The 26,284-nt window shown below is 32.8% G+C and overlaps 1 protein-coding gene across 3 annotated transcripts in view; it reads left to right on the plus strand.

The window, feature by feature from the left end:
- The window catches only part of LOC142318281 (putative monothiol glutaredoxin ycf64-like), a 35,941-nt gene extending 9,950 nt beyond the window's left edge, over positions 1–25,991 (plus strand). For 2 of the 3 annotated variants that reach the window (XM_075354850.1, XM_075354851.1), the window contains 3 exons: positions 3,021–3,145; positions 19,231–19,341; positions 25,715–25,991. In XM_075354850.1, the coding sequence (XP_075210965.1) occupies positions 3,021–3,145; positions 19,231–19,341; positions 25,715–25,928 (450 nt within the window). In that variant the 3' untranslated portion in view covers positions 25,929–25,991. The remainder of the gene's footprint in view (positions 1–3,020; positions 3,146–19,230; positions 19,342–25,714) is intronic. The other variant, XM_075354853.1, reaches the window with a different exon arrangement.
- The last annotated feature ends 293 nt before the right edge of the window (positions 25,992–26,284 follow it).

Genomic DNA, 26,284 nt, shown 5'->3' on the forward strand with positions numbered 1-26,284 from the left:
GCAAATATATGGGCTTATCCTGCCCATATAAATAATAAACTTTTCAACAACCATCCTATGGCTGCATTATACGAACGTCGTGCTACCTATTCCAGACCAGCCGGAATTAGGTACCACGAATTAAGAAGTAAATACGAAATTGCCATTCCAGATACATTAGCAATTTCTACTAGAGAAATACCGCCACGGCTCTTGCCAGCGGTAAATACAAGATTGGATCTCTCTCAAGGAGAAATAAAAAAGAAACCAGCAGTGATCATCCAACAGGAATTTTTGGCAACCGTCAGTAGTTACGAAGAACATATTAGAATGTATACTGACGGTTCTAAAACCGAACATGGTGTTGGATGCTCCATATATGTAAATGGAGAAGCCCACTTTTGGAAACTGCCATATGTGGCCAGTGTCTACACGGCAGAACTTACTGCAATTCAGCAAGCTCTTCGCTACACTGAACACTATTGCGAAGAGAGAGTGCTAATATGTTCCGATTCTTTAAGTGCACTTGTCGCAATTCGGAACAAGAACATTAAGGATGTCCTAATTGCAAACATCCTGTCCATTTTATACGTTCTAAATCAACGAGGACAGCGATGTGTATTTATATGGACTCCAGGGCATGTTGGTATTACAGGTAATGAGAGCGCAGACGAAGCTGCCAGAAAGGCAACAGTCTGCGATGATTTGTATGCATTTCCTGTAAGAGTGGCAGATGTTAAAAACTGTCTAACTAACGTATTAAAAAACAAGTGGAATACTGAATGGAGGAGTTTAAATACAAAATTAAACTCAGTAAAAACTTCTCCATATAAATGGAAAAGCGACTTTAAGTTGACTCGCCATGAACAAGTAGCGGTGACCAGACTTAGAATCGGTCACACGCGATTGACAAATTCATATTTGTTAACTGGCGAAGAGAGACCAATGTGCGGTGTTTGTAATAAAACACTGACAATCAAGCATCTAATAGAAGAGTGTACCATTTATGTGGACCTCAGAAAGAGGTTCCGTCTTAGAAATTATATTACTGCTGATCTGGATAATGGAAATGAAGAAAGATAGTTGCATTTTTACACGCCAGTGGACTTCTTAGAAGTCTGTAAAAGTGAAATATTTAAAGCTGTGATAGAGAGTCTCTAAGAGGTAGTTTCATTTATTTATATATGGGAGTCTCGAAGCGTGGTACCTATGGTGACGGGAGGTAGCCCTCTTGCCTAGGCCACCCTGGCTTGTCTGCATTCAAGAGCAGTGAGTCGGGATGTGTCCGATGATGGCATGGGGGACCCTCAAGGGTGGATATAGGGCGCGAGGCTATGGGTGTGCGCGGTGCATGCCTGTAGCCTGTTTATAAGAAGGAGAACTGCCACGGCACCCTGGCGCGACTGATATACTGCTCAACGGCGGTTCTGGTCGCCCCGAGGGTGCTTAAACAAACTATAAACGAGACTCGTAGAAGAAAGAAATGGTATTGATAAGTTGAATTTTTAATTTCATGGTCTTTTGAGAACCTTATCTTAAATTTTAATATCGGGCCCCTTTACACCCCGTAAGTTTTGTGGGTTGTACTTGTCTTTTGTGTCTTAATATTTTGTGTAGTTTGTGCTTTTAAATAAAATGTAAGGGCCCTTTACACTCTTACATATGACGATCCTGACGGTGATACTAATTTCTTTTAAAGAATGACGAGGGCTAATGACCTTAGTAGTCGATGACCGTAAAAATTCAAAAAAAATAAAATAAAAAAATAATAATAATAATTGAATTGGTAGGAAACTATTCTAAAGGAGACAAGACTCACCGTTAAATGATTCAAGTTGGAAAACTAAAATCTATTCACACTACGAGTACAACACACTCCAGCAAAATATTCTTCGACACCACCGGTGCCGGAACGTGATTGGATCGGAACTTGAGCGAGATGGACAGTGAGAATACGCTCATTGTTTCTTGTTGTGACTGGCACGATCGTGTGGATCAGGGCAATGTAACAATATAACTGATTGCATGTTTGAAGAAAGCCCTTTCTTTATTTACTTGAGTAAGTGCTTTTTAATTTCAAGCAAGTGAATTGGAGGGCTTTATTCATTACAAAAGACTTTTAGTGAATTTATAAAGTAAAATGACCCAAATTCCAAACATAAATGGAGCAATAATTTCGCTCTTCAAAAGTGGTAATATTTGCCCTTTAAATTAAACAAGAATCTTAAGTGAACTTAGGGCTTCTTGATTTTCCCTTATTTTTTTATTTCAGGATTTAGAACTTTTTGTATCATTAAAATAAATCTGAAAATTATTATACATTTTTTTACTGTTTTGAAACTATTATTACTTCCTTATACGAAGTAAAGGAAGTAATGTGATCGCCAAAAATTTCGGTTATTAGATTTCAACGGAAATATCCATTTTGGCCATCTCTGAATCCATTTTTAGTTTCGGCGTGACGTCTGTGCGTACGTATCTCGTATAGCTCAAAAATGATTAGCCGTAGAATATTGAAATTTTGGATTTTTGACTTTGTAACATCTAGTTGTGCACCTCCCGTTTTGATTGCCATCGACTTGACCAAAAATATCCAAAAAAGCCCAAAATCCAAAAATTTGGATTTTGAACTTTTTCTTAACTGCAGTAATATGCCCTCACTGAGAGCTTTTCATCGATATATATATCGTATTTTGATTGGTTCCAGAGATATAGACAAATAAAATTTTAAGTAATGAAATATTTGGATCTTAGAAGGGAAAAGTACATCGTTAAAATATATTAATTTATTAATAATTATTAACCACTGATTGTAAAAAAAGATTTACAATAAATAATAACTCAATAATAAGAATAAAAAGAAATATGAAAAATTATCACAAATTATTAATGAAACAAAATTTTAAGTACTTTTCATTTTAAATAATGTGTGTATGTAATTTAATACGCGTAAAAGGAAGTCATGAAGTATCCACATCAGATTACATTTTTGCATAATTAACAAATCTTAAAATAATTTTACGCTTCTCCTTTTGTTATAGGTTTTTTCATTTATTATTTTTGGCCCAATGTACTTAAGTACTGGATATGATATTTATGATCTCGGTAGCTATGAACTCAAAGATTATGAACCCTTTCAATATAGTCCACAAGAAGTAAATGAAAAGTACGTGAGTATATAGCTGTACTGTTAAATGTCTTTTTTTCTGTGTTTGTTGATCATGTTACTCATATACAGTGTTTTGTTAGTAAATTATGCAATATTGTACAATAAAAGACATTTACATTCTTTATTTGTGAAATAAATGACCATCATGGCTAGTTTTAATTGAATTATTATTAAAGTAATTAATAAGTGATATATCCACCTTACTATCAAATAAGTGTAAAGTCGTCCAGATCTTTCGGTTTCTTCAAACCATCATCAGGAGTTAAAATATTATAATTAAGTCAAGAATTAAAATATGTATACAGTCATGACTGCATGTTAACAGTATACTGAAGAGAATATAATGATATTCTAGTGGATTGAAATTTAATTAAAAGAAAAACCACGTTATCAGAAATTATATTTTAGTTATGATTGTTATTTTTTTATATTTGTACTAGCTCTACCCGCCACAATGTGCCGCCGCTTCGCTATGGCACATTGTGGTTGCATGGATGAGAAATGTGAAACAAAACAAAGCAAACGTTTCATAGAAGTTTAATTTTGCAATGCTTGTGGATATACAATATATTTTGTTTTTCCACTGTCTGCGTAGATATAAAGGCTATCTGGTTTGCCAACTCGGGAACACGCAACATACAGTTGCCCATGTGAGAAGCAATCCGCATCTAAATCTAAACCACACAATTCTAAAGATTGAGCTTGAGCTTTATTGATTGTGATTGCAAATGCCAATCGAATTGGGAATTGAAATCTTTTAAATTAAAATGGTGTATCGGTCGGGATTATGGGTATTCGAGGAATGAGGTCATCTTCACCTTTGAAAGGCCCCGTTAAAATCGTTGCTTCCACTACGTTATTCATCAATTTCTTAACTGCAAGTCGCGTGCCGTTGCAGAGTTTTGGCTGATTAATATTCCGCAACAGGATAATTGTCATTTTTTGATCAAACCATTGCTAGAATCAATCCCATTGCTAATGAATGTTTTCCCAGTTTCTCCTGGCGCATCCAAGAAGAAGGTCCCGCCAACTCCGTCATTTATCATTTGCATTATGCGATCATAAATGCCTTTCTGTTCACGCGTTAATTTGGGAATGTTTGATTGGACATATGACTGAAGATCACCAATGTTGTAACTCTGTTCACGGCGTAAATCCACATCAAATGAAGCAATCGCAGCTCGGGTGGGTGCTGGCATTCCCAATTGACTAAGAACTTTATTTGCAATAGCTAAGCACTTCAATATTTATCAATGCTTCGTTGTAAATGCCTTCTGTAAATTCCATGGTCATATTGGTATTTTCTAGGCGTACTCTATGCAAAATATCCACAGCCTTATGCGATCGATATCTTTCCCATAACTCTGTGGGAGATGAAGGGAAGCAAGCGGTCAATATAATTGCGAATAATGCGCGAATTTGGTTTGGATGTGCAGTGTTGCACGTGTCATTAATACATATATCCCACTGTTGGTCGTTTTCTAATAAATTCAGAGCTTGGTGAAAGGCGCAGCTCAATCACGACACGATCACACAAAAGTACCTCGATTAAAGTGAATATTTAATTCAGATTGTATAATAATCTGAATCAGACGCAAGTGGATACGTTTTTTTTTTTTTGTTAATAAACAATGTAACTGGGAACAGGTATTGTTTCAATGTGACTGCGGTTGTCGTTAGCCAAGATGGTGAGTGTCCCCCTCGCTTCCGGCAGATGGCGCGGTCACTGGTACACAGCTGACCGTTAAAAAAACTGTTTTCTCGCAGTCGCGGGTATGTGACTGATGCGAAAATTAGATAAAAGCAATGTTTGATGCGTGTTATATATCGTGCTAAAATTTGAGTTCAATCGGTGCAGAACATTTTGAGTTTTTGAAGCGTACACAAACGAACTTAACATTTTTACATATAAAGATTTGTTGGGTGCGAAAAAAACCCTTAAGTCGTGCAAAAAAACACATCTTTTTAAATGCTTACAAAAGCAGAGTATTGCTTACAATTTACAGAATAATCAAACGGCGTTGATTTCAGATGTTAATAAACTGCTAACGTAAGTAGAAGTTGTGCTGCTTCAGTGTACAACGTGATTCTCGAGTATGAATCTACTAATGAATTACGGTCTCCAAAGAAAACAAAACCCCGTAGGTCAATTGAGAAAACGGTGAGATTTTGATAAAAACGCGATTCGTAAAAAAATTACACGAATTTGAATTACTTAGATTACTTAGAAATAGTTTAGCGGTGTATTATGTCCTTTGGAAGAGAATTCGGTTATTGTCTTCGACAACGTTTCTTATCATTAAACGAAAAGAATTCCAGCCGTGTTATAGAAAAACAATGATATCAAAATGTGGCTTTATTCAAAAGGAATAATTTTTGAAGAGGTTTAAGTTAATGTTCAATCATTGCAAAGGGTTTCGCAAGTAATTATAGTCCGTATAAAATTGGTTTCGGAGGTTCGAAAAAAAACAAAAAAAACGAATACTTAGTTGTGTGGTTTCAGTGTTACTATTTGTGAATTTTGTTCTTTGCTTTTACATAGCAAAGAATGCTAAAAGACCAAAAAACGACTGTTAAATATAATTCAAAGAAATTTGTTACTTAATCAGTTGTGATTTTGTTTTCATTGGCAACGGCCATACGGGCTCTTTGTGATTGATCGTTGTGTTTGACAGCGGCCATCTTGCATTGATCTGATTGGTTTTCCTTTGTTTACATTTCCATCTGATTTATTAGCCTCTTATTTATTAAAAAAATGTACAAATTAAAAATAGATGGAAAGATTTATTAAAAATAGATGAAAACAATCTTTGATGCGGGTTATATATCGTGCTAATATTTGAGCTCAATCGGTGCAGAACATTTTGAGTTTTTGAAGCCGTACACAAACGAACTTAACCTTTTTATATATATAGATTTATTACTTGTTTAAATAATCTATCTTTTTAAAAAAAATTCTGTTCATTAATTAGATTTCTTTGATTACTGTATATGTGGAATTTCTCAAAATGATTTGTATGAGAAATCTAAAATTTTTATAAATGTTTAGTAATACGTAAATAAAATGTTTAATCCAATTTCTATAAATTGGATTGTAAGTATGACCATTATCTAAAATATGTTCAGCAAAATTAGAATTGACCATGGATGAAATGAATTATAGTTAATTATTGTATAATTTGAAGAAGGTTTACGATATATTTCTCAATTTATTTTGTTATTTATTTTATTGTTGTATATTTTCCTATGTAAGAAATTGCTAATGTAAACAAATTTAAAATTAAACCAAATATAAAATATAACAAAATTTTCAAAAAATAGTCACACCCAATTATATTAATATCCCTAATAAAAATTAAAGTATATCAGCTATCTTCACTAGAAATAAAGCTAAAATAATCTGAATTAATAACGAAATAAAAAACTTATACATTAACCAACAAAAGATGTTTTTAACATATTCGATATTTTACTTAAGAAGAAAATTACAGCTATATTTTGTTTTGTTTTTATAAAGCCCCCCCCCCATTTCGTCCCTACGGTCTGATTTTACCCATTAACGAACTCGACCGAGATTGTGGGATCGTTATATTTTATGTATCAATCTGAAAGTGATCGGCGCAAAATTACGGCAGTTATCGTGTCAACAAGAAAGTGAAATGTAAATGTATACATATATATATATATATATATATATATATATATATATATATATATATTCGTATACGTAAATGTACATAAACTTTTGAACTGACGGTGATTTTGGGGTCTGGGGATGTGAAAGGCGAAAATATGTCAAAATTTTCCGGAAATCGAATCATGGTAGCCATTACAATAGGTAGCTTTCTTATGAAATCTACCTAATTATATCTTTAGGCATATTTAATACAGGGCGTTTCATTATGTTTTTCGAAGTTTCGAAAATTCATTAACAAAAAACTATTTCACTCATAAGAATAAAATAAGTACTGTACGAAAGAGTACTTCAATAGTTTTTTCCACATATACTAGGCAGTTAGTAAACCATTTGCTCGCTATGCGTCGACAGTAGAGAAAATGGCTGCCACGGGATGCGAGAAGTCGTTTTGTGTGTTACAATTTTACTTGTCAAAGTCAGTAATTTTTGTGCAACGTGCGTTTCGGTTGAAATTTCATAAGGAGCCACCAAGTAACAATTCAATTCGTGCATGGTATAAACAATTCAGTGAAACTGGTTGCTTGTGCAAGCGAATGTCAACTGGTCATCCATCAACCTCAGAAGTCAATGTCGAACATGTGCGTCCAAGTTTCATTCGCAGCCCGTCAAAATCGACTGCGGCTGCAGGCAGAGAATTAGGAATTCCGTAAACAACAGTGTGGAGAGTTCTCCGTAAACGTTTATTGTGCAAAACGTACCATCTTCAATCAATCCAGCGTCTTTCTGATGGAGATACAACTCGTAGGCTCGATTTTTGTTTACAGTTACAGGAAAAGATGTTGTTAGATGAAGGTTTTCTAAACAAGATAATTTTCAGCGAAAAAGCAACTTTCCATATTAGAAAACCGTCATAACGTGCGAGTTTGGGGAACTGAAAACCCACACGCTTATGTGAAACACATTCGGGATTCTCCGAAAGTAAACGTGTTTTGTGCGATCTCTCGTGAGGCAGTGTATGGGCCGTTTTTTTTATGGAAACGACAGTAACCGGCATGATATACATGGATGTGTTACAATTATGGCTTATGCCTCAGCTGCTCAACGACTTCATTTTCCAGCAAGATGGTTGTCCTGCCCATTTTCATAACGAGGTTGGACAGTACCTTAACACAACATTACCTCGGCGCTGGATAGGACGTGCGTCTGAAGAAGACCAACACATTGTGCTGTGGCCACCAAGATCACCAGACCTCACGCCATGTGATTTCTTTCTTTGGGGTTACGTGAAAGGTAAGGTGTTGTTTATTCCACCATTGCCGCAGGATATCGCTGAGCTAAAGGATCGCATAATCAATGCAATCAACTCTATCGAAAATGACATGTTAGAACGAGTTTGGCAAGAGCTAGACTTTCGTGTTGATGTGTGCCGTGTCACCAGAGGAGCACATATTGAACATTTATAGATTTTAACAAAAACTGTTTGAGACCCTGCATCACCTCGTACAACTTTCATTTAGATAACTGAAATACTTTTTTTTGAGGGGGGGGGGCGAAAAACGCCTGTGCGTTATCATCGCCCGGAATTTTCTTTAATAAAAAGGTAAAATAACTCATAAATAAAACTTATAAGGTTTAAAATTAATATAAATCATATAATAAAAATTTATTAAAACAAAAATAAAAAATTGAGATAAAACACAACTAACATCGCAGACGGAGTCTTTAAAATATAAAAGTTAAAATAATAGAAAAAAGAAACCATATAAAACTTACCTAATTCCGATAGGTTGTGCAAACCCCTTCTCAGATAATAAAATTAAAGACATAGAACAAAAAAAAATCAAAGTTGAAAGTAAAGGAAAAAATTATCAAAAACTCTTCTAGCATAAATATATATATATGATAATATTAAATATTTTGCAGTAACCTGGTACTACGCAAAAACAGAAACATCCGGTTCAAAACTTCGTTATTATTGAACAAGACACCACAGATATTTCTGGGTAGATTAAATTTACGACGCAACGCCGCATAACGTATGCAGTCTATGAGAATATGGTACACAGTCATGCGGCAGTTGCATCGTGTGCATACGGGTGCGTGTCCTCCTGACATTAGGTACTCGTGTGTGATCCTCGTATGTCCTATCCGTAATCGGCAGAGGACTACTTCCTCACGACGAGTTTTTCTGCAAGAGGAGTCCCATGACAACACTGAATCCTTAATCCGTCGGAGTTTATTATCGACGGTAGTCGCCCAGTCACTTTGCCACTTTGCTCTCAGTGATTGTTTTACACGATTAATAAAATCAAAGGTAGTAACTCGGGTGGTGAAAGGAGGTTGAATACACGCTTCTTTGGTAGCATAATCTGCTTGTTCATTACCTGGAATCCCTATGTGGCTAGGGACCCAGCAAAAACTTACTTCTGTGTTGCGATTACTCAACTCAGCGATTGCATTGTACATTTCAATGACGACAGGATGTTTGGAATTAAAGTTTCTAACGCCTGGAGAGCACTACACGAGTCACTGCAAATAAGAATGTGTCTATATTTAGGGTTAATGATATTTAGAGCCTTATTTATAGCGAGTAGTTCAGCGGTAGGTTCTACACTCGTAATACCGGGTAGGTCAAACATATAAGTTCTTTCATTGACAACAAAAGTAGTTCTTTCATTGACAACAGTATGTCTTGTTTCGATCCATCAGTGTATATCACCGCGTCTGGGTTCGTCTTGGTGAGAATACACTGAAACATTTGCCGGAAAACAGTAGGTGGTGTTGATTGTTTATCGTATGTTGTAAGGTCAAATGTAAAATTTACAAGGTTTATTCTCCACGGAGGATTCGAGCACGGACATGATGAAAAGAACGAGGGAGTGTCAACATTTATATGTTGCAGCAGACGTCGGGTACACTTACAGGTGCAGTGCAGCGTGGACGGTCCTCATACTTTCTTAAATTAGGATTTCTAAGAACTGGGTCAAAAGCCGGGTGATTTAGCTGTCCTTTGAGACGGGCAAAATAAGATAACAAAAACTCGTCTCGTCTAAAAGCTTGCGATAGGGCTTGATCTAAACGCACATGTGGCAAGCCGAAGAAAAGCATGATGTACACCGTTCAGCATTTTAAGCACGGTTTGACGAGCTGAAGAGTAGGCAACACAACCATAATCTAAACGGGAACGAACAAGGGAATAGTAAAAACGTAACATACATGACCGATCGGTTCCCCGATTGGTTTTACTAAGGACCCGCATCATATCTAAAAGTTTGGAACATTTTGTCCTTAATTCCTTTATATGTTTGACCCAAGTAAGGTGGCTACCAAAAAGCAAACCTAGAAACTTGACGTAAGAAGAGATAAATAAGCTCTCTATTCAGAAAGACTTGCGGAATAGAAGGGTTTCGTAGCCGAGAAAAGACTACACATTTTGTTTTGTCGGATGAAAATGTGAAACCAGTAGTTCTGGACGAAGCCTCAAGGCGAAATATAGTGTTCTGTAGTAGTCGCTCTGTAGTGGGCGTTGAACGGCTCGCAATGTAAATAACAAATCGTCAACAAATAGAGAACATGAGACAGGAGCCTGTACACAATTGGTAATGCTGTTTATGGCTACAGAAAACAAGGTGGCACTTAATACATTACCTTGAGGTACTCCATTCTCCAAGACGCCACTATCTGAAAGTGAATCATCTGCACGAACACGAAACGTTCGGTGATTTAAGAATCCCCGGATAAAAGCAAGCATATTGCTCTTGATTCCCCATCTCTTGAGGGTGTTAAGAATACCATGTCGCCAGGCAGTGTCGTATGCCTTTTTTTATATCGAGGAAGATAGCATCGAGGTGTTGGCGGTTTAGGAAGGCGTTTTGTACGGCTGTTTCCACTGATACTAAACAGTCAATGCAAGATCGTCCTTGTCAGAAACTACACCGTTCCGAAGATAGAAAGCCATGTTTCTCCAAGTACCATGTATGCCTGCGGTTTACCATTCTCTCTATTATTTTACACAACACGCTTGTTAAAGAAATAGGGCGGTAGCTTGATGGTTCGGTTTTGTCTTTACCAGGCTTTAGTACTGTTATAATAAATGGTTCTGACCAGCCGGGCGGAAAGACTTGTTCAGAGAATAAACCATTGTAAATATTCAAAAGATGTTGTAGTGCTGAGTTAGGAAGGTGTGAAAGTATACCAAGGTGAATGTTGTCTGCTCCAGGGGAAGTGTCATGCGAGTTCTTAAGTGCGTGTAACATTCTTTAAATACGAATGGAGTATTCAATTCACCAACAGAATCACTAGTGTTTAACGACAATATTTCTATCTGTACTTTGTACCTCTAAAAATCGTTATTATATGATGAAGTGAGATACACCGAGCGGAAAGATTTCGCTAAAGTATTTGCTACAGCCGAAGATGATGAAAGGAGTTCTCCTTCATCAATGAGACCGAGAGTAGATTGTCTTGGTGATCTGAAAATTGCATGGATTTTTTTCCACACAGTAGACGTGAGAGTAGTACGTGAGATGGTGTTCACATATTTCGTCCATTAATTCCTCTTAGCGTTCAAGAAGAAGCGACGGCATACCGCTCTAACCCTGCGGTACAAATTTAGATGATCAGTTGTAAGTCTATTATTAAATTCGCGTAGTGCTCGCCGTCGATTCTTAATAGCACATTTGCAATCATCATTCCACCATGGAACGGAAGGACGTTTAGGATTACCCGATGTTTGTGGGATATATCTGCTGGCAGTTTCAAGTATCATGGACGTAAAAGAGGAACATTGTTCAAGGATGTTTGCACCGTCGTCATACTGTGATTGGAAGGCTTTATGATATCCATCCCAATCTGCCCTTTCAACAATCCACCTCCGTGGCCTTCTCTTAACCTCGTGGTCCACACCAAAACCAATAATAATTACTTTGTGGTCACTGCCGTGAAAGTCATCACAAACAGACCTATCAAGATGAGGGAGTAAATTTGGTGAACATATGGAGAGATCGGATGTTAGACATAGTACCAGATGATAAAGACATGAATGTGTGAGATCCATTATTCAGCAAACAAAGGTCTAAGTCTTGTCTCACACTGTGTACTACATTTCCTCGAGTGGAGCAGAAGGTCGATCCCCAGGAAACATGGTGGGCATTGAAGTCTCCTACTATTAACGATGGAGATGGAATTTGTGTGAGGAGATTTGAGATATCCAGAGCACTGAACTCAGTGTTCGGTGAGAGATACTGATTGCAGATATGTAACTTGAAGGGGATAGAGATCTTTACTGCAACAGCAGGAACGAGAGTGGTCAGTTGAATCCTTGTAGCCGATACCTCATCCTTCATGAAAATAGCCACTCCACCACTTTCTCTACTGTCTACTATACAGTCTTATCTCTCACAGAAGTATCCTCTGAGTGCTATTGGGTCATTTTGTAGAAGATGAGTTTCCTGGAAACACATGATTATCGGATCATGTACGTGTGCCAGTACTCCAATATCTTCAATGCGGGACCGAAGACCTCTAACATTCCACTGAATAATGTTCATAAGGGAAAAAATATAAACAAATGAAAAATAAATAAATAAATAAATATACTTAGGAAACCTATAAAATTTAGTTGTATGTGATTCGGTTTTTCTTTTTCGTATTCTTTATTTTAGATAACTCCGACGCCTTTGGGTCGGGAGGTTCTTCAACCATATGCTCCAGTATATGGGGTGATGGTGGAGGAGACTTATTAGAATGGGATGCCGCTATTGACATCCCAGAGGGGGTGGTTATGTGGGTTCTCTTAACGGGGAGCTTATTAGTTGGCTTACTGCCAGCTGTGGTAGTCTCTGCCCGGACTTTGGGAACAGAAACTTTCGTATGGATCACACTGTTGGATTCATTTACTGCGACGTAGGAAATACGTTCATCTTTTGTCAGCTCTGAAATAGTGGCTGTAAGCGAAGTAACTTGATCAGAAAGTATCTGAACGAGTTTCTTAAGTTCATTGCAGGATCAGCACTGCTGATTATGAACATTTTTTAGGAGTTTGTTTTGACATAGCGGTGGCAAAAGATACATCTGGTTTGACGAGGTTCTGTGAGTTAACTATCTTTCTATATTCCCTGCGATCAGCCGGGAAAGATAGTTTCTGCTCAGTACAGATTTTGAGAATTGCCTTCTCTTCCTTAAAGGTTGGGCAATATCGGGAGCGGGCTGTATGTGAACCACTGCAGTTCGCAGATTTTTCACTTTCCTCGCAGTTAGTGTCATTGTGACCTTCGTTAGCACATTGAGCACAGATCTCCGTTCTTGAACAAGATGTTGTAGTGTGACCATACCTTTGGCATCTGAAACATCGCCGTGGGTTGGATATGAATGGGCGTACCCGAACGGAGAAGTAACCCACTTTAATCTTCTCTGGTGGAACAGGAAGACCGAATGTCAGTATAAGAGACGGTGTCGGTTCCTCTGTTCCATTCTGTTGTATACGTTTCACTTCTACAACACCTTGAGTACGAAGTTGACCTTTTCCAGAAGGTCACGACAAAAAATTACTCCTCGGCTGGTATTTAGGGTCTTGTGGTATGTCGTACTTAAATTTATCCCGCCCGTATTGGTGAGACGTAATAGGGAGCGACTTTGCTCATCGTTAAATGTTTCCACCAGAATTGTTCCATCACGTAATTTTTTAATGTTCCTCGGAGAACCAACACGACCTGTGACGCATTTGTTAATTAGGAAAGGTGAGACCTTTTGAAGGGAGCCACCTTCCTGATTATTTCGAATAACAACAAAGGGAACATTCTTACAACTGACACCATCTTCGTCCGCTGTAGCAAGATTATCCTCGTCAGACGAAGCTGACCGAGGCCTTTTCACTAGACTGAAATTTGTGGTTTTTCAGATGGACCACCACCTATCATAGAATTTGCTGAAGGAACTGAAATTTTGGTCCCACGAGAACCGGCGATATAATAGACCACTCCAGCAGAGCGCACGCGTACTGGAGCTAGAGCTAAATACAACTGGGTTTGCTCTGGTGCCCAGAGAACATCGTTCGAGACTCACTACGTAGAGCCATTCACCTATCGTCTCGGTAGTTCCCACCTTAGGTTACGGTTGCGTTTCGTAAGATGTCGCAACACCACCAGGTGTAAATGAAACAGAAAATTGTGTTGGATGTTGTGTAGTTGAGTAAATGTATATGTTGTAATTCGTGTAGTGTTCTTGGTGTGTATAGTGTAAAGTATTCTGCAGCTAAGTGTGTAGTGGGAAGAAAAGCTACAGAGGCTAGGTCCGCGGGAACGCCAACCCCCAAAGTCTTAAAGAATAAGACTCCCCATCGGGGAGTTAGTTTTTGTACTGAATTTTTGTAATTCCTAAGAACATTATGAAACGCCCTGTATGTGTCCAATTGTAGATATAACTAAATCGTTATCAATCATTAAAAAACATTTAAAAAATAGTAAAAAAGATTTAATTGACAACGAATTAAATGACATGATTAAATTATGTTGCGAATATAGCATAGCGCGCAAATGGTTTACTAACTGCCTAGTATATGTGGAAAAAACTATTGAAGTACTCTTTCGTACAGTACTTATTTTATTCTTATGAGTGAAATAGTTTTTTGTTAATGAATTTTCGAAAGTCCGAAGAACATTATGAAACGCCCTGTATTAAATATGCCTAAAGATATAATTAGGTAGATTTCATAAGAAATCGTTCATAAGAATTGTTTATAAAAACAAAACAAAATATAGCTGTAATTTTCTTCTTAAGTAAAATATCGAATATGTTAAAAACATCTTTTGTTGGTTAATGTATAAGTTTTTTATTTCGTTATTAATTCAGATTATTTTAGCTTTATTTCTAGTGAAGATAGCTGATATACTTTAATTTTTATTAGGGATATTAATATAATTGGGTGTGACTATTTTTTGAAAATTTTGTTATATTTTATATTTGGTTTAATTTTAAATTTGTTTACATTAGCAATTTCTTACATAGGAAAATATACAACAATAAAATAAATAACAAAATAAATTGAGAAATATATCGTAAACCTTCTTCAAATTATACAATAATTAACTATAATTCATTTCATCCATGGTCACAAAAGATGGCTGTTTTTAATGCGATTTTATATAGAGCCATACATATTTAAAACATGATAAAATTTCTTTAAACAATGAAATAGAAATGGCTAAAAATATTGCCCTTAAAAACGGTTATAATATTAATACTATTAATAAATTATAAAGTAGAAAAAATAATAAAATTATATAAACAATATAAAATTATTGCAGTTTTATTATTGATAAAACTGAAAAAAATATAGATAAAAAATGAGTATACTCCATACAGTCAAAAAATTAAAAAAATCTAATAAAAAAATAAATATATACATTACAAATAATAAATAAATTAAATATATTAATAATAATTATAAGACTATAAACAGTAATGATTCAAACCTTAACAAATAAGGGGTCTATAGTCTCTGGATTGTGAGAATTGCGATATAATATATGTCGGTAAGACAGATATTCGCTACACATCCAAAAGAATATATTGAAATAAATTAAAAACAATAAACCCATGTGAAAATGGTAAAGAGAGACCTGCTGTAATGTCTAATATATTTACATTTTATTTCTCTTATACAGCAATGTGAATGAAGTTATGGTAATTTTCTTGTGTTCAGGCTTTCATATCAAACTTAAGATGATATTACAAATGTCAATTGTTTGGGAATAATTAACATTAATAGACAAAGAAGCATATAATGCATTAAAAGAAGTATTTTAGAAAATTTTAATAACAAATTTTCTCAACTTTTAATTGTGGTTGCTATTTTAGTTCAAATAGTCAGAATTTAATTTTTTGATGCAGTTTTGGTTGTCTCAAAAGACATTTAAAACAATGAATCCATGACTATATGTCTAATTTAAAATTTTTTAGCTACCCCTCTGAAGGATGAATACTATAAAAAGAGCCTTACTGAGTTAGCCTCTCTTATTGGAGAAGATTTGCAGAGGGAAACAGGATACCTCAAATAACAAAAAAATTACAGAGCAGCATACAATCGTAGTTATTTGAAAACACATTGTTGGCCGCCATTTTGGGTTGGGTGATCAGAATTTAGTTTTAATTGAATCATCTTTGTCGTCTCATTAAGCTCTTTAAAATGATGTATCAAATGACTATTGAACTCATTTGAAATTTTTGTGTTGCCACTTACCTTCCTGCAAACCAAAAATCAAAGAGTAAAATATACATTAATTAAAATAACCCCTCAATACAAGGAAGAATGCCACAAAACCCATCCAGTTATCTCAATTATAAAATAAGTTAGAGGGGATGAAAGTTACTTTTCATCCACCTGGTACGTATACTCGTGTGTGTGTGTGTATATATATATATATATATAAATAAATTATACAATAGAATAAATAATAAAATTATATAAACAATATAAAATTATTGCCAGATAAAACTGAAAAAATATAGATAAAAAATGAGTACACTCCATACAGTCAAAAAATTGAGTATATATAATATATAATATATATATATATATATATACACACCCAGTTGCTGCTAAGTATCGGTGATCTTGGAGTGGTGACAATTACTACCCAATATAAAAACATGTCTCTCGTTCTTAATAATCCCTCTTACCAAATAATTGTTTTATTTTTAACAAATAAATGCAACAATTTTGAAATCAAATACAATCGACTAATTCTGTACTGGTTTGCACTAAAATGTAATAATGGATGACAAAATATTATTTATTACTAAATACACGGTAAATATTATAATAGGTGGTTATTACTGTAATTTTAATTACTTAATGGAAAATGAATTATCCATTTAATTCCTCAGCTAGAATGCTCTCCTCACTGTCATCATTATCTTCAGTGTATTTATCACTACTATCACTGTTACTACATAAAGAGAGTGAAAAAATTCTATCAGAGAATTTATTAACAATTCTTACCTCCAATAGTCACCTTTGATTTTATTTAAACTTTTCACAGTAAGGTTTCCAGTGTTCATTGTTCATCGAATTCATTTTATCTTCATAGAATTCTGTACTTCTGACATCTTAAACGATGTGTTGTGGCTCGTAACACGTTGTTTTACCTCTGACCATACCATCTCGATTGGGTTTAAATCAGGATGGTAAGCCAGAGAACTTGATGACCACTTTTTTCCAAGTCAAATTGGTATCATTTTCTGTTACTTTTGTTCAACTTAACCAGTTCATACAATTGTGGTTAATGCATTTGATATGGAAATGGAATATTTTGTTTCTGCTGCCAAACAGTCATGTTTTGTTTCTTCCTTGGTAACACTGGAAGTTATTCAGAAAGGTTATTATGATTTATGATATGGAACATTGTCAACAACTACTACAAACTCAGGAGAAAGATTAGGAACTAACTTTTTTTCAGCCCATTTTTCTTTAAGTAATTTTTAGTATTCATGCAATCATGGTAATCACTACTTTTTGATTTGACTGTCCAAGTTAACATTGCATTTGGAATAAAGCCCATTCACTTCCGGCGTGAATTATAATTAAGTGTTCACCTTTATTTATTGGTAAATGAAGTCCTGCACCGCTGTCGTTGGCCCATAATTTTGCCATTGAATGAGATGATAAAACATAGGATTCATCTAAGTATATGATCGCTCAGTTACATTTTCTAAAATCATTGATTGCCTGCAAATATGAAATCTTTTTCTGCCTAATATCTAGTTTTTCAACAAAAATTTTTCTTTAGTTTTTTGTTTTGCGCCACTTAAAACCTAATTCTTTAAGAATTCTTCTTAAACTAGTTTCACTGCCGTTAAAATTAATTTTAATTTTCAATTTTTTAAAGAGTTTGTTAAAGAGTTGTTAAAGAGTATTTTTTAAAGAGTTGTTGGTAGCTCCCCTATGTTTGAATGAAATTCATTCACAGTTTATCTAACCACACCTGTATCAAAATCAACTAAGCCAGTAACTGGTTTAGAATGTTTCTTTTTCTTTTTCAGGGTGATGAATGAACATTCATCACCCTTTTTTTGTATTTTGAAGTTTTTTTTGTATTTTCTTAGGCTTTGAATCTGAGTTCTGGAAATACCACAGGCAGCTGCAGTTCTCTCTTCACACTTCTGTATAGCAATTAAGTGCTTGTCATTTTTTAATTTTCCTACAGCTAAAGATTCTTTCTTCATGAAATCATACAAGTTGTTTACAATTTTGCGCACCTGACTTCAACATTTTTTATCTTTTGCAACAGACTTAAATTTAACCATAACTATTCACATGTGAATGAACTACTTTAAAAAGTTTGAACTGTAAACTATGATAAAAAGCTTTTACAAAATATGGAATTGTACATTAACTGGATATGTAACAAAATACACGACACATGCCAAAAGAACCATACCGAGAGGCAGAACCACAGAACTGAACTTTATACACATGGAAATGCAAAAGAGAAACAAAAATAAAATAAAAATTATTATTTTGGACTTGAAACACGATGTCACTTTCTTAATACTGTAAATTCACAAAAATACATTGGTTTGTAAACAGCAGTTGTTGTTTACAAACCAATTGATCATGTTTATGCTACTAAGAGATGACTAATTATGGTGTGCCAATGCTACAGAGAACAATAGTATAGCAGTGACATGCGGACTTATCATCCAGGCTCGCTGTTACATGGTGGCTATTGTACATGCTGTTATGTTGGTTTAGGACACAATGGTGTTGGTTATAATGATGAACAATATTTCTCTACCTGTAAGAATAAACATTCTGTATGTTAAGCAAATTCACATTAATAATTTTGTCAATTTATATAAAAAGATTTTTGAAAAACATACATTTCTTGCCTTCTGAAGTGAGGCATTGTTTGTTTTTCCTTTACCTAGAAAAGACAAGTCAGATGACTCCAGTTACTACTCAGTATCTCTATAACCTTTAGGCAAGCTGATGCAGAGAGCAGTGAACCACTTACTACTGTGGTATCTTGATAATAATAATTTAGAGTTTTGTATGAGATCAGTGAAGATTCCAACAAAAAAAAGAACTTCTGATTATCTTATTGCCCTTTAATCATTGTTACCATTTTCTTTGATTTTCTTGAAAGAATGTGGTGTAGATGCACATGCTGGGATTTTTAAACAATGGATCTGGTTTGAAAAAGAAATTGTTATGACTTCTGACAGATCTAATCTGTCATAGGTAAAAAATGTAGTCATATATCGATGATTGAGGTTTTTTTTAATTAAATAAATTAAAACTATATCTATTGACTTGTAAATGTAATTTTTATTTATATATAAAACATATTGTATAAATATTGCTATCATACCTCTATTTTACTGCTTACACACTACTTAATTTAAATTCAAGGAAAATTGAATTACTTATTTAAATTTTTTACAGAATGAAACATTTTTTTAGCAAAGCAGAAATAATACTCTTTATCAAAGGAGAAAAAAAAAAACCATTGTGTGGATATAGTGAAGAAGTAATTAAAATGCTTAAGGAAACCAGGTGGATATATCATTTCAATTGATTAAAGATCTTGACTTTTTATTAGCATTTTGATTTCTTGCTATATTTTAAGTAAAGAAAACAGATTGTTAATGTCTGTATTTTTTTTTTTAATTGTAGCATTTAAGATTCTTGTTAGAACACTGAAAATGTGGTTGCTGTACAATCTTCTATTAATTCATGCCATAATGTGTGACACATCACTATATTAATAACAACGTAGCTGTAGCAAGCTGTAAAATTATAATATGTATTAAGCTTCCTTTTATAAAAATAATTTAAAATTCCCACTTCTTTGTAATGAAAACACATTTTTAAAATCAAAATAGATTTTTTCTTTATTAAAAGGATTCTTCATTTAAGAGGGTTATTTGCATCTTGTCATTGATATGTTGATCATAAGATATTACTTAATCAGATGAGGGTTTGGACTTATTTCTATACTTTTCACTAATGAGTTTAAGTTTTAAAAACTATATTAAATTTTGATGAAAAATGTATTTGAAAAGACGTTTTTTACAAGGTTCTTTACAGACAGCTTGTAGTATCAATACTTTTCACCTATAGCAAGATCTGCTTCTAAAAATATACTTTGAGTATTTTCCACAACAAAAAATAAAGTCTTTGTTTACTTATGACCAGTATACTTTTAAAAATCTTGGCATATTCTAATATGATTATCATTTATTGCCAAACATTAAGTGTTTGAGAATCAACATCCATTGTGTATGTTTACACTCTTAGTGCGTGTTCAATATTTCATATTGCTCTTAACAAATTTAGTATGAAGATTACTTTTCTCAGTTCATGTACTTTTTCCTTCTGCTCATGATTTATTGAAGACATATATTTATTTATATATTCTTTTACGTATATAATTTTAAATTAAAAAAAAAAACAGGAAAAAAATTATTTTTTTACAAGCATATTTCACAATTCTTGGTAAATGAATTTACCCATTTCTGTGTAAGTACTCCAAAATTCCTTTTCTCTTTTTTCTAATCTCTGATTTCCATGACTTTTTTCTGATTTGCCATTTTCTAGTGTTTACTTTATGGCTTTGTTAGTAAAAGCTGCAGTATTCGCCTCTACAGATTATGAATTTTCATTTTCAGAAATGCTACTTCCACATCATTGTAGACTATTACATGCATTAATACAAAATAAATTTACATTTACTTACATCTGTTTGGTTAATTAGAGATGTAATAGTATATTCATCTTCCTTTCCATATTTTTCAATTAGAAGTTGTTATTAGTGGTATTAAATTCTTCAGTATTTAACTTGGTATCAGCATTCCTTTACTGGAAAAGAAATATGAAAATATTTTAGCAAAATTTAAGGTAGTTATAAAAAAATAACTAAACCATATGTTACGCCATATCAAAACTGAGATATTGAGCTTTAAAGTTTCAATACATTAGAATCTTTTTAAATTATTGTATCACTGGTACAGTAACAAAGAATCAGAAATTAACATACACCATCTTCATGGACAGTAATGTTAAACAACCCTATAACACATGGATTTTATACATAGATACACACAATACCATTTCTTTGTTAATGTGGAATATGTTTATTGGTGGGACATTTCTGGCCAACAGCTGCAGCCTAGTAAAGTCATTCCATTTACATAATTGACATAGTATGATTAGAATTTATAAATTAATTAATCATTGGTTTTTTCTTCATATCATCATGTCTTTCGTTTGCAAACAATGTCAACTTGCTGTCAGAGTACCTACTTTAGAATGACATATTTCTAGAATTCTAGTTCAAAGGATGAGATTTCGCTGAATGTTTTGGGTTTAACGATGCTGCTCATGCCATTCAAAAAATGTCATCAATATGTCAGTGTATTTGGTGGGAACTAAAGGACAGGAGAGATTCTCCATCCTTGATAATATACTGATATATTTTGAAGTTGATGTATTTGTTTATGAAATACATCTTTATAACAAAGTCTGGTTTGTATGCACTACTGGTACTCGGTTTTTAAAACCTGAAGCAATAAAATAAGGTTCTACAGTCACTATGGGAGACTTCTAAGAAAGAAAATGAAATCCTTCATAAACAGCTTATTACTGCCAAAAATTTTCTTATTGAATTTGGATGTCAGATTTTAATTGCTCACGAAAATGAACAAAAGTTATGCCAAGGTGCTGTTTGACAATCTCCAAAGAAACATGTTTAATGTTAGGCTAGTTAATGGAAGTTAATTCAAACAACTTAATTGTTGTAATAAAATCTTGAATTCAATATATTGTCTGAGCTGGGTTTTTGGCATCACAATTCTGTAATAAGATTTACACTAAAATATTGAACAATGACTGTGTTCCAATTTCCAGCTAAATAATAATTTTTATTTAGTTCTCTGTGTCTAACATAGAATTTTATACTTTAAGTATTTGCTTTATCATAAAGTTAATCTGACACTTCTAGAAACAGCTGCTGCTACTTTTACTGGTATAGTAAGAAAGAAAAGGCTATTAATAAATACAAATATTAATAATGTAGCAAAGGACATTACTGAATCAGAACAATATTAATACTTACATTATTAGATTGGATAACCCAATATAATAGTAGGCTAGTTTTATACACAATAACCTACTTATTGACTTAAAAATACCCTGTAAACTTTGAAAAATTTTAAGGCTATACAAATACAATTGATGAAATCTTTATTTTTGATATCCAATAGGAATTCATAAAAATGCTGTCATATTTAATATCAATTTAAAATCTGAAATTTAGTGATTTAAAGTACATCTAAATACATAATGTTCATCAAAACTAAGAAAATATTTACTGCATATATATTGAACAAGGTCACAGATTAAGGTTGTAAACAAATAAATTAAAACAAGTCATGATTAACTTGGTTTACTTATTTTGTGAAATAAGAAAAAAAACACAACCTGGAATGAGAAAATAGTTTTCTTTAGATAGAGTTTATAAAACTTTTTTCTTCTTTCACTGCAAAGATGTGAAATAAACAACTCATGAAAAAATATTTATGAAGGTATCAGTGATATTTTAACCAAAACTTTTCTAGTTCACAAAAGAAAACTAATTAATCAAAAATATTTTAAATAATAACCATCACGTTGCAAGTGCAGATGCTAAAAATCCTAGACAGATCAAAATATTCATAGTAGTTAAGGTATAATGTACAATGAAGAAGAAGAAAGCAGTGCTCAAAATTCAAAATATTTTTGTGTTAATATTCGATGAGAAACTTAGAAAAAAATTTAAAGCTAACTGAAATAAGAAAAATAATTATATCTGCTTCTCTCAATTCTATTTAAATATTGATAACTGTTCATTTCGACAAACAGTTTCTAGTTCAGTTGGTATTGATGATTCTGCCAAACTAGTCATGCTCTTTTGCTTTATTACAGTATAATGTACCAATATTATAAGCTACATTTGAAATAAACAAAAAGAACAAAATCAGCTATAGTAATATAATTTACTAATTAACTCAGTAACATAAATTTGTAGATGTTGGTATACAAAAAAATTTACACAGAAACTAATTAGAAAAATTATGATGATGCTCTTATAATATTTTGATCACAATTTTGAACATTTTTGCTATGTTTGAATTCAAGTAGAATTAGAAAATATAAAACATTATTATTTTTTTGTTGATATATGGGCATCAGACTTCTTATGTAATTAGTCCTGGGTCACATTGCTTAAAATTTGAGGAAAGATCACTAATAGGATCTTCAGATGGAAAAGGTGTACAGAGCCCTGACATTTAAACAAAACAAAAAATTAAACATTAAATACATTTAACTAAAATATACAAATTGCTAGACGATACCAAATAAAAAAAGAAATGCTACACTAAGATGTAAAGGGCCTTTACATAGATGATCCTTAATGTTTTTGTCCCAAATGGTAGTTAATGTGCTTAAAGAGTTGTAATACATAAGTACTCTCTCTTTGCAGAAATATTTGGTGAAGCAAATAGCTTTGCTATATAGAAGTGAGCTCTGCCAAATAAACATTAGCCATATCTGGCATTCTGGAAGAGTGAGCTTCACCATTAATGTGAATAATGGATCCAACACCATGTGGTTTACAACAAAGAGGGTTGATTGTGCACCAGAGCTCACCTGTAATGAAATGTAATATTTTGGGCATTGCATCCTCAGATACAAGAAGAAAAAAATGCAAAATGTAATGTTAAATATCAGACAATGCATGGATACATTGATGTTAATATCTCCAGTAGAATTCGTAATGTTAATAGTAAGAGACATAAATCATTTAAATATTATCAGCAAGGTACATTATCTCCACTGGCCAGATGTGTCAAAAGCCTTAATTTCATTAATGAAAGCAAAATTGATGTGTTTAATGAGAAGCTCAGTTGGAGAATAATTGGAGATATTTGCTTATAATACTTCTACTAAATAAGTGTAACTGATGATCACCTTGATGTTTCTGCTGAGTAGAATTTGTAATCTATTTTTTATTGTAATGAGGTATGAATAAGTTCTGTTAAAATTGTTTTGTCATATATGATGTAGGTTTAGTGAAATTAAGATGTACACTTAGAATATAATATTATTTTTCGACCTAGTGTACACTTGTTAATTAATTCCTTGACTTCATACTATTTCAAGTAGTAATATTGCAAGTTTATGGAATATTTTAGATCATTTCTTTAACTATTCTCAGTAATTAATAGGTTACTGCTGCATACCATGGTTTTTACTGTTCTGCTGCTTGTCTTCTTGTCATTAGCTAGGCCTTCTCTGTTATCCTGTGTAGGTTAGGTATTTTCATAAAGGCTGTAATGGCTAGAAGGGGTGAGAGGAGGGCATTTAAATTAAACTGTTACTATTGTTATTATTATTCAAGTTAACAAGCATTTAGATTAGTTTATATTGTAGTTGTTTGGTTTACATGGTGTAATAGTCCTATTAATTTATGTCTCAGATATCTAAATGTATAGATGAGATTCATGTAGTTTCCATTAAAAGGAGCTAAAAAAACCCTTATATTTTTTATAATGTTATATGTTTGTATCATTTTAAACACCTTATTTTATGTAACAGTTTAGCTTTTTCCAACATGAAGTTACAAATTAGTTTTGATAATCACATAATATATTAATTCATAATAAATTGCAGCTAACTTATACATTTTTAATTATTAAGCTGTACTTGTTATGCAATTTTATTTTCATTTTATGTTTGTTGCAAAATTAGACTTAGCAACAGAATCTTATTTTCAATTGACAATCAAAAAAATAAATTTTTTTAATTAGTGTTTTATATTAAATTTAATGAGGTACATTATTCTAATAAACAAGATTTGGTAACATAACCTATATAAGTCTACGAAGTTATTCTAAGAATATTCAGCTAAAAGATTAACAATTCTTTCTCTATATAATGTTACTTATCACTGTAAGTAGTGATTAGATAAATTGAAACAAAATTATCAGAACAAAAAAATACTAACTTCACTTACCAATCAACTCACAGTTTCCTCAATGCACAGTGGCACAGTGCTGTACTATTTTCATTTCTATACTGGACTGTTTTGACTTACAGTTGTACAGAAATACAAATAATCTTCTATCTAATACTTCTGTTACTCAAACTATAGTTCTGTAGATTTGTATAAATAATAATAATTTATAAAAACCACTTACCAACAACTTTTTTTATATGTGTCAAAGTACTTTTGGATACCAAATCCATCTTCAGGAACTCAAAAAACTTTAATATTATTATTAAAATAAAAAAAACTGAAACTCATTCATTGTATGTAAGTCGCTTTGTAAGAGTTTCCATTATGATGGTGAAATAAAAGTTTCCACTCTTAACAATGAAAAATTTTATTGTGACTGTATGCTAAGTCGACATAATTTTTTAAAACATGATGACTACTGTTGTACATTTATACATTTTCCATACAATGAATGAGTTTTAGTTTTTTTATTTTAAGAATAATATAAAAGTTTTTGAGTTCCTGAAATCCATCTTGGATTTGGTATCTGAAATTAACTGAACACATAAAAAAGTTGTTGGTAAGTAGTTTGTATAAATTATTATTATTATTGTATAATCATACCAACAGGCAATGTCTGATAAAATTATTTGTAAAATGTTGAATGCAAGAAAAGTCTCTAAAGCCTTAACTGTTTTAAACAATTTTGCAATGAGATTTCGTGTTTTTATCAGTATGGAGTTGAAAAGAGCAAGCAGTAAGGATTAATTTGATGTGTGAAACTAAATATTGACATTTGAATTGTAGCATTATAGAACTTAGCCACTGATGTGTTTCTTAAAAAAAAATGTTACATAAAGATTCATTCTTATGCATAATTATTTGTTCTAGGTTTCCAATTAAGACATGTGATATTACAAAAGATGCTAAAATGAAAGATTTGTTGAGGCTGTACAACAATTATACAAATTTTCCACAGTTATATGTTCGTGGATTATTCTTAGGAGGATATGATGAAATATTATATCAATTTAGATATGGAAGTATAGTTAAGAGAATCTTGGATTTAAGAGAAAAGAATGTTAACTGGACAAAAACAAAATGAATGCTTCTACTGAGAAAAAATTATAATAGAATAAATCAAATATATTATAATAATGGATTTAAATTAAAAATATCAAACTAATAATTTTTTTAATTTTACTTTAATTTTTAAAATTTTAATTTTATTTTTTCTTAAATAATTTTTATTGAGTAATAAGTTTCTTACTTTTTCTTGTAGACTTTGTTAATAAACATTGATCTTTTGGATTCTTAAGGAGTTTCAGTTCACTTTCCTTGCAGTTGTCACAAAGATCTGATTTCAGTTTAACAACTGTAGTCAGTAGCTGTAGTCAGTCATTTGCAATTTTTTCTTAAAACTTTCCTTTACAAGCTTCATAAAAGCCTGTGATAGTCAAA

Source organism: Lycorma delicatula, chromosome 1 (assembly GCF_047948215.1).
Source record: "Lycorma delicatula isolate Av1 chromosome 1, ASM4794821v1, whole genome shotgun sequence".
Classification (NCBI taxonomy): Eukaryota; Metazoa; Arthropoda; class Insecta; order Hemiptera; family Fulgoridae; genus Lycorma; species Lycorma delicatula.